The sequence below is a fragment of the Drosophila ananassae genome, chromosome XR (genome assembly GCF_017639315.1).
Source record: "Drosophila ananassae strain 14024-0371.13 chromosome XR, ASM1763931v2, whole genome shotgun sequence".
Taxonomy (NCBI): Eukaryota; Metazoa; Arthropoda; class Insecta; order Diptera; family Drosophilidae; genus Drosophila; species Drosophila ananassae.
Window position 1 is genome coordinate 17,713,024 of NC_057932.1, and position 8,229 is coordinate 17,721,252.

An 8,229-nucleotide genomic window follows, 5' to 3' on the forward strand; every position below is an offset into this window, starting at 1 on the left:
AATGGGTCTTACAAGACTTCAACTATCTCTTTCTCTTTTCACTTATTCACTCTATCTCCATCTCCCTCTTTTGGTGATATCTCCCTCCTTTTCTTTCACTTTTTTTTCCGACGAATTGAAAGTGCAAAATTAAATTATGCAGAGCAGCATAAAAACAGATGAAGTGGAAATTTCATTGTTTAACCTGCGAACCAAGCCCCCGGGCGAAGACCTCTATCCGCCCACTCTTCAGCCTTTCTTCCTTGTCCTCCCCCTTGCCCCTTGCCTCCTATCACCCACACGCCCTCCCCCCTGTCCATTAGCATTTTCAGCCACCCACCCATCCCTGTCCAGTCCCAATCGGGTCCTGTCCTCTTAACGCTTTTGTGTCCAAAGCCAAAGCCACTTTTGTGTCACTTTTCTGCGGGAATGGGTGATTTTTTTGTATTCGGGCAGAGCTGTTTGTTTTTCTACTTTGTTTCTGGCCGATAATTCCGATGTATTGATTGAATCCAATCGCTGTTATCGAAATTATCGAAAGGGAAAAACAAGAAAGGTCTGTCATAAATAGTTATAGCTGGGAGGGGGATACTTTAAAAAAAAAATGGAATTAAAAGTAGCTTAATATTTAAAAAAAAACTATAAGAGATATTTATTGATAATATATCATTACTAATTTAATAACTTATCGATAGTTTATCGATTAAATACAAATTTAAAAATTCCCCTTTATATCAAATGCAATTCTACTTTATTTTTTGTCGGCTAAAAGTGGGCGGCTAAACTGGTGGGCGTGGTGGGACAAACAAAGGTGCCGCACCTAAGGCCAAAGCCTCGCAAAAGAGTTGTGAAAGCCGAAAACAAAAATCGACCAAAACGACTAAAAACAAAAAAAAAGGGGGAAAATTCCGGGGATAAAAGTAGAGAAAAGTAGAGACATAGGAAAAAGGCTGAACTGCCGAGGGGCGGGTATTGGGCATATTTGCACATTTGTCCATATTTCTGCTTCACTGAGCACATAGAGCAGGGGTCAGGGGAGGAGCAGAGGAAGGAGAAAGTAGCAGAAGGCTAGTAGGGGGAGTTTTTTGGCTAAAACCAAAGGCGTAGGCCGAAAGTAAAACAAAGGGGCCTGTAGTTTTTTGTTTTGTTTGCTGGATTTTGTGTGTGAACTATTGTACATTTTTTTTTTATTTTATTCTAATGCCAGAATGTGAGAGTTTTTAAAGTCAAAATTTATTTTAAGCTTGCGGTTGCAGTTATTTTTTTTTACATTTTTATATGAGAAGAGGCTTTTAAGGTTTCGGATAATTTTGGAAAATTAGTAGTAAGAGTTGTTTTTTTTTTAAGAATAAATGCCTTTAGTTGTTTAGTCCAATATTTCTTTATTATTTATTTAATGTATTTTTTTAATATAAAATTTTTATAAAGACTTTATTTGTTTTCCATTGAAAATGTAGGATATATTTCTTCAAAAAGTTAATATTTAGCCCACTTTCTGCTTTATTTATAAAAGTTTCTTTCAGAACTTTCTTTAAAATATTATTCATAAAGTTTTTCCCCTAATTATTTTGATTTAAAGCTTAAAATTTGTAATAAAACAGTTTATAAAAAGCAACTACCTACCCCTAGCTGTGGAAATTTGACCTTCCTGGGCCACTGGCCACCTTTTTTCACTAGAATTTTCAGGCCTAACCCAACTAGCTTGTTGTTGCTGTAGTTTATCAAGCATAAAATCGCATTTGGGGTATATCCCTCACACACACCCACACACCAACACACACGGTTGCCTAATGTCCATTTGTAACACTTCATTTGAAACAGAAGCCTCGACCTCCAAAGTCACAAAAAAAAATAAAATAATGGTTGGGGGGAGGTAGAGACGACAAAAAGAAAACACAGCTGGAGGGGAAAATAAAGCTTTCAGCCAAAGTCCTAAGCATTTGAAAAAAAAAAAAAAAGCAAAAGGAATCTGAATCACAGTCCACATAGCCGGGGAAAGTGGCGGAGAAAGTAGAAAGTGGGGGGACGGGGACTGCCGCCAACATATGCAAAATAAGATGCTGCCCTACACATCAGGTGAACACATTTCCTTTCCAATATATTCTCCATTTTTTATGCTAGAAATTGTATTTTTTTTTTTCTTTCTCCTGCCAACAAAGTGTGAGAAAAGAAGTGTGGAAAATGCTGAAACAATTTCAGAGAAAATTTATGCGTTGTCAAGCTGATAGAGTTGGCAAAAGGAAACTTTTTTTTTTTTTGCCAGAGGGAAGAGTTACAAAAAAAAAAAAAAAATAGAAATGAAATCTTTAAAGATGCGATTTAAATTTGTATTTCATGAGAATTTCCCTTTTGAAATAAATTTGCTGACAAATCGAGCAATTAGCAAAGCAATTCCATCACAAAAGCACTCTTGCTGAAATATTACTTGCATTATGTATGCATTTCAAATATAAAAATACTATATATGCATGTGCTATGATGGCCTATTTGGAGCTCTCTCGTCTTATTTGTGTTTCATGTGTTAGTTTTTAGTTAGAGTTTTTAGTACCGGGGCAACCGGAAAATTCAACGCAATTTGCAATTTGAAATGAATATTAATTTATGCACAGGCAATTTGAATTTGCTCTCGCTCTCATGTTCCCCATTTTTCGACAAAACAAAAACAAACTGAAAACCAAACAATTGCCAAAGCGGAGAGGATCCTAGAGGCTGGGTGCACCCGAAAAAGTAGGCAATGGAATTTTTGAATGGAAAATAGTGGTGGAGGGAGGGGGATGGGGAAAAAGTGCAAAAGTTTTGCTTGTTTGCCGCTGCGAACGCTTGAATATTTATATGGCTGTTTAAGCACCAAAATAAGAAGACAAGCAGCCAGCCAGCTCCTGCAGAGCAGCGAGTTGAAGGACTCTGGCTCTGGTGTCGCTCTGGGTCTATATCTACATTTAAATTTACATTTGCATCCTTGCTACTCTGGCTTTGTCCTTTTCCGCTTTTTGAATTTATACTCGAATTCTCTAGTTTTTTTTCTCCTCTTTTTTTGCTTTTTTTTTTAGCCTGTTGTCAGTCAAGTCGGATTAGTTTTTGTGGTAGACTGCGGTAAAAATATTCGTAAATCCAAGAGATGATATTTATGGGTGCTATAGAAAAAAATTGAAATTTTAAATCTTTAAATTTGGTGGCTAAAAGTATGCTACAAAAATGGAAACATTCGATTTCTTTTAAAGAAAGGTTGGATTTATAATTATTATTATTTTTTATGTTTAAATTTTATGTAGTTTAGTTATTCAAAATTATTAGAGCCTAAAAGTGGGCAATTAAGTATAAGAAAAAATGAAGCATACTCCTGGGAGGCTTTTTAGGAGATTTAAAAACTCCAAAAATATTAATAATATAAATAAATAATAATAAAAAGCCTTTTTAATTCAATTATTAATCAAAAACGTAATTATTTTCCTTTTTTCCAGACAAACAACAAGAATTCGACCTGCCATCGCTGCGTGTCGATGAAAATCCGGAACATGCCGCCGCCACCGCTGCCGGTGGCACTGGCGGACAGCATCCCGCCGGAGGGGCTGCCGGCAATCGCTGCCGCTCCCCACGCGGGCCGCCCATGTCGCAGATCAGCGGCGTGAAGCGACCCCTCTCGCACACCAACAGCTTCACCGGCGAACGTCTACCCACTTTCGGTGTGGAGACGCCCAAGGAGAACGAGCTGGGCACTCTGCTCGGCGAACTAGATACGTGGGGCATCCAGATATTTAGCATCGGCGAGTTCAGTGTCAACCGCCCGCTCACCTGTGTGGCATACACCATTTTTCAGGTAAGTTTAGTTTTATATTAAATATATATAATTTTATTAATAATTTTCTTTTGAAATTACAGAGTAGAGAATTACTGACCAGTCTTATGATACCACCGAAAACTTTTCTTAACTTTATGACTACTCTGGAGGACCACTACGTCAAAGACAATCCGTTTCACAATTCGCTTCATGCCGCCGACGTGACACAGAGCACCAATGTGCTACTAAATACACCGGCACTGGAGGGCGTTTTCACACCGCTCGAGGTGGGCGGGGCACTGTTCGCCGCTTGTATACACGATGTTGATCATCCCGGCTTAACCAATCAATTTTTGGTTAATTCAAGTGCGTTTTTAAATCAATTATATCATAAAATAACAATAAATAATAAATAAAATATTATTTTAAAAATAGGTTCCGAACTAGCATTAATGTACAATGACGAATCTGTTTTGGAAAATCATCATTTAGCTGTTGCCTTTAAATTATTGCAAAATCAAGGATGTGATATATTCTGTAATATGCAAAAGTAAGTAATATTATTTCTTCCAATCATAGAACTATATCTTATATTATTTATATTTTTCTTCAGGAAACAACGCCAAACTTTGAGGAAAATGGTTATTGATATTGTGCTGTCCACGGACATGTCCAAGCACATGAGTCTGCTGGCCGACCTGAAGACAATGGTGGAAACCAAAAAGGTGGCCGGATCTGGAGTCCTGCTGCTGGACAACTACACCGATCGCATACAGGTAAGAGAGGGATATATCTACGGATTAAAAAGGACTTCTTAATCTTTGTATCCCAGTCATTATTTCCTACCAAAAAATTGAAACTAATTACAAACTATTATTTTATAGGTGCTTGAAAATCTGGTGCATTGCGCCGATCTGAGTAATCCCACCAAGCCGCTGCCGCTCTACAAACGTTGGGTGGCCCTCCTCATGGAGGAGTTCTTCCTGCAGGGCGACAAGGAACGCGAATCGGGCATGGACATTAGCCCGATGTGCGATCGACATAATGCCACCATCGAGAAGTCGCAGGTGGGCTTCATTGACTATATCGTCCACCCGTTGTGGGAGACCTGGGCCGATCTTGTCCATCCCGATGCCCAGGATATACTCGACACGCTTGAAGAGAACAGAGACTACTACCAGAGCATGATACCGCCATCGCCGCCGCCATCGGGCGTTGATGAGAATCCCCAGGAGGACAGGATACGCTTTCAGGTATTTATTATTCTTTTATTTTTTGTAAAAAGAAATATTGATTTTTATGAAATATATCCCTGTAGGTAACCCTGGAGGAGTCCGACCAGGAGAACCTCGCCGAACTGGAGGAGGGGGATGAGAGTGTCGCCGATAGTCGGGCCGATGCTGCGTCGAGTACTACCACTGGCACTACTGCCACCTCGGCGCTGGCGGGCGGCGCTGCTGGCGGGGGCGTGGCTGGCGGCAATAAGACGGGTGGCAGCCAAAACCAGCACCAGCACGGTGGAATGTGACGGAGAGTCGTGGGAATTTATCGCAAATTACAGGAAAAGGCACACAACTTTTTCCTACTACGTTAGTGACTACTATTAACACACCACACCACATTACACACCACATCGCATCACCATCATCTCACAAAACATCAACAAACAAACACTAAACAAGCAAAAAAAACAACAAAAAACCAAAAACCAAAAAAACTAAAAAAAAAAAAACAAGGAAAAACTCTTCGGAAAAAATGACAAAAAAAAAAAACCAAAACCAAAAAGCAAAAAAAACTAAGAAAATATTTAAAAACAAGTGTTTAAAAAGCATACAAACTCCAAACAGCAATAGCGAAGTACCGTTTAACTTACAAAGCATAGTAAAAAGCATAAAAAAAACGCAAAAAGCAAAAAAAAAAAAGGGGAATTTAGAAATCTACTTAATGGAAATATGAGATTGATGTTGAATACACTTAAACAAAAAGCAAAGCAAAAGCAAAAGCAAAATGCAGAATACAGAATACAGATAAAGAAGCAGAAGCAGATGCAGAGGCAGAAGCAGAAGCTTATAAGGTAATTCTTTCAAATATTCTTACAATTTGATGAAAAAACAAAAAGAAAATCTAAAAGTAAGAAGAATTTACCAAAAAAAGAAACACTAAACAACTCCCCCATAAACTAGAAAAAATGACGATTTTTGTTGCAACTTTGTAGGAAAATGATTTTATATTTTGTTTTGTTTTTTTTTTAGAGAGAAATCTTGAGTTAACTTTGCACAAAGTAAGAAATAATATTAAATAACTAAACAAGAACTTTTAAAATATTGACAAACACTGAAAAGGAAAAATATAGAAGAGAAAGAATTCAACATATTTTTTTAGCCTAAGAGAAGAGTTTTAAGTTTTAATATTTTGCTAACTTGATCAGCTATGATTTAAAATTTGTAATTTTAATTTAAAATGTTGTTGAACACATCACATATTGAATTTTTTATGATTTAGACAAAGTTTAAGAAAAACTGTTGTACAATTTAAGAAACCCAGTGAATTAAAAGCAAAAACTAAAAACAAAAGTAAAAGTAAATCAAGTTGAGAAGAAAAAAAAACAAAATGGAAATCAGAGACCCCGCCCTAACCCCATTAGCAGTCTACAGCCAGACTGTAGTTGTATAGTTCTATATATACACATATATATATATATATATAAATAATATAAAAGATTTTTTTTTAAATATTATTTGTAAATAATTTAAATGTTGGACTCGAATTTAAATCAAGCAGCTAGCACAAGTAGCTGCAGCTAAACAAAAACAAAAAACTAAAACAAAGCCAAAAAAACAGGAGAGACGAGAAGAAATTAGAGAAAATTAAGCAAGCGGAAGGAAGGAAGATAATTTTTTTTAAAATTAAATGAAAAAAGAAAAATTTCAATTTCGATTTCGATTTCGATTTGAATTGCAATTTGATTTGCTTCCAATGAAAAGTTAAAAAAAAACAGAAAGAAAGAAATTTAAGGAAAGGATAAAATAAATAAAAAACGCTGTCTTCGCAAATATTTTTCGCTATACATATTACTTATATCATTATTTACTTAGTGACTAAGCTGAACAAAAACTTTAAAGAAAAAGCAGAAAGAAAAAGCAAAAAGCAAAAGCAAACATGCAAAAGCAAAAAACGAAATGAGACAAGATACAAGACACAGACAAGAAAGAGAAAGAGCATATATATATATATATATATATAATATATATGAAGAATTTAGTGAAGAACTTTACTTGCAAAAACACACACAATTTACAAAAACAAACAAAAGACTCTTCAAACAAAAAACAAAGTAAAAACAAACAAAAGCACAAGCAATTTTTAGTTTTCCAAAACGAAAAACCAAAAGCAAAAAACCAAAAAACCAAAAACTAAAACTGAAAGGCAAACACACAAAATAAGTTTTAAAGAAAAACGAAAAAGTCATTGGCTATATAATACAAATTATTTATACCTAAACTAAAACCGACCGATATAGAACTATATATATGCTATATATGTATAGGGATATAGAGAAAGTCGCTATAAAATATATATATATATGCATATGAAAAGTCAAGATCCCGGCGCTGGTGCGTGGATCAAAAATATATTTCAAAAGTGGCAGGCCAAATTCTAAAAGCGCATAAATATATATATCTATTGTTTATTATTATTATGTTTTAATTGTTATTAATTTATTGTGCCCTAATTATGTTTATTCACCGTTTTTTTCACACACACACACACCCACACACCCCTACACCCACACAAAGAAAAACAAACACACACACACAGAACCTAGTGCTATATATTTCATTTTTGTGTTTTGAGCGGGCAGGATCCGCGCCTAAAATAGTTATTATTATTATCTATTATCTATTATGTTTTTTTTTTTAAATTAAAACTATAACTATTACATAAACATGTGAGTGAAGAGATGTATTGAAATGAAAGGAGAAATATGGAACCTTGATGGTCTAAAAATATCATTAAACACTAAAGGCACTGCATGTCCTCGAGGGCATCGCAGAAAAGTTAAATTTGTTGAAGACGAAAAAAAAACACAAACAAGTTGAAGTTTAAAAACAAATAAGAAAGGAAGGAAGAATTAAATTAATATTAAAAGAAAAAAAAACAAGATACTTTATAGCAATTTAAGCAGCATTGTAAATGTGCGCTTCAGATTTACATTTTTTTTTTTTGTCAAAAAACTTAATCAACCTTCAGCAAAAATACAAGATATATATACATACAAAAACATATATATATATATATATTAATAAATAAATAATTAATTATACCAATAGTTGCGACAACAACAAAAAACGACGGCAAGTCCATGGCAAACTTAAATAAAAAATAAACAAAAAACAAAGCTACTTTAACAAATTGAGTGAAATAAATGAAAAACAAACAAAATAAATGACTTTTTTTCTGCTCTTAAATAC

The 8,229-nt window shown here is 35.0% G+C and overlaps 1 protein-coding gene across 11 annotated transcripts in view; it reads left to right on the plus strand.

Annotated features, from left to right (window-relative positions):
• LOC6502358 (cAMP-specific 3',5'-cyclic phosphodiesterase) overlaps positions 1-8,027 on the plus strand; it is a 193,267-nt gene extending 185,240 nt beyond the window's left edge. For all 11 annotated transcript variants that reach the window (XM_032452063.2, XM_032452061.2, XM_032452062.2 and 8 more), the window contains 6 exons: positions 3,441-3,796; positions 3,859-4,123; positions 4,193-4,307; positions 4,371-4,533; positions 4,642-5,010; positions 5,076-8,027. In XM_032452063.2, coding sequence (XP_032307954.2) covers positions 3,441-3,796; positions 3,859-4,123; positions 4,193-4,307; positions 4,371-4,533; positions 4,642-5,010; positions 5,076-5,285 — 1,478 coding nt within the window. In that variant the 3' untranslated portion in view covers positions 5,286-8,027. The remainder of the gene's footprint in view (positions 1-3,440; positions 3,797-3,858; positions 4,124-4,192; positions 4,308-4,370; positions 4,534-4,641; positions 5,011-5,075) is intronic.
• Positions 8,028-8,229: the final 202 nt, after the last annotated feature.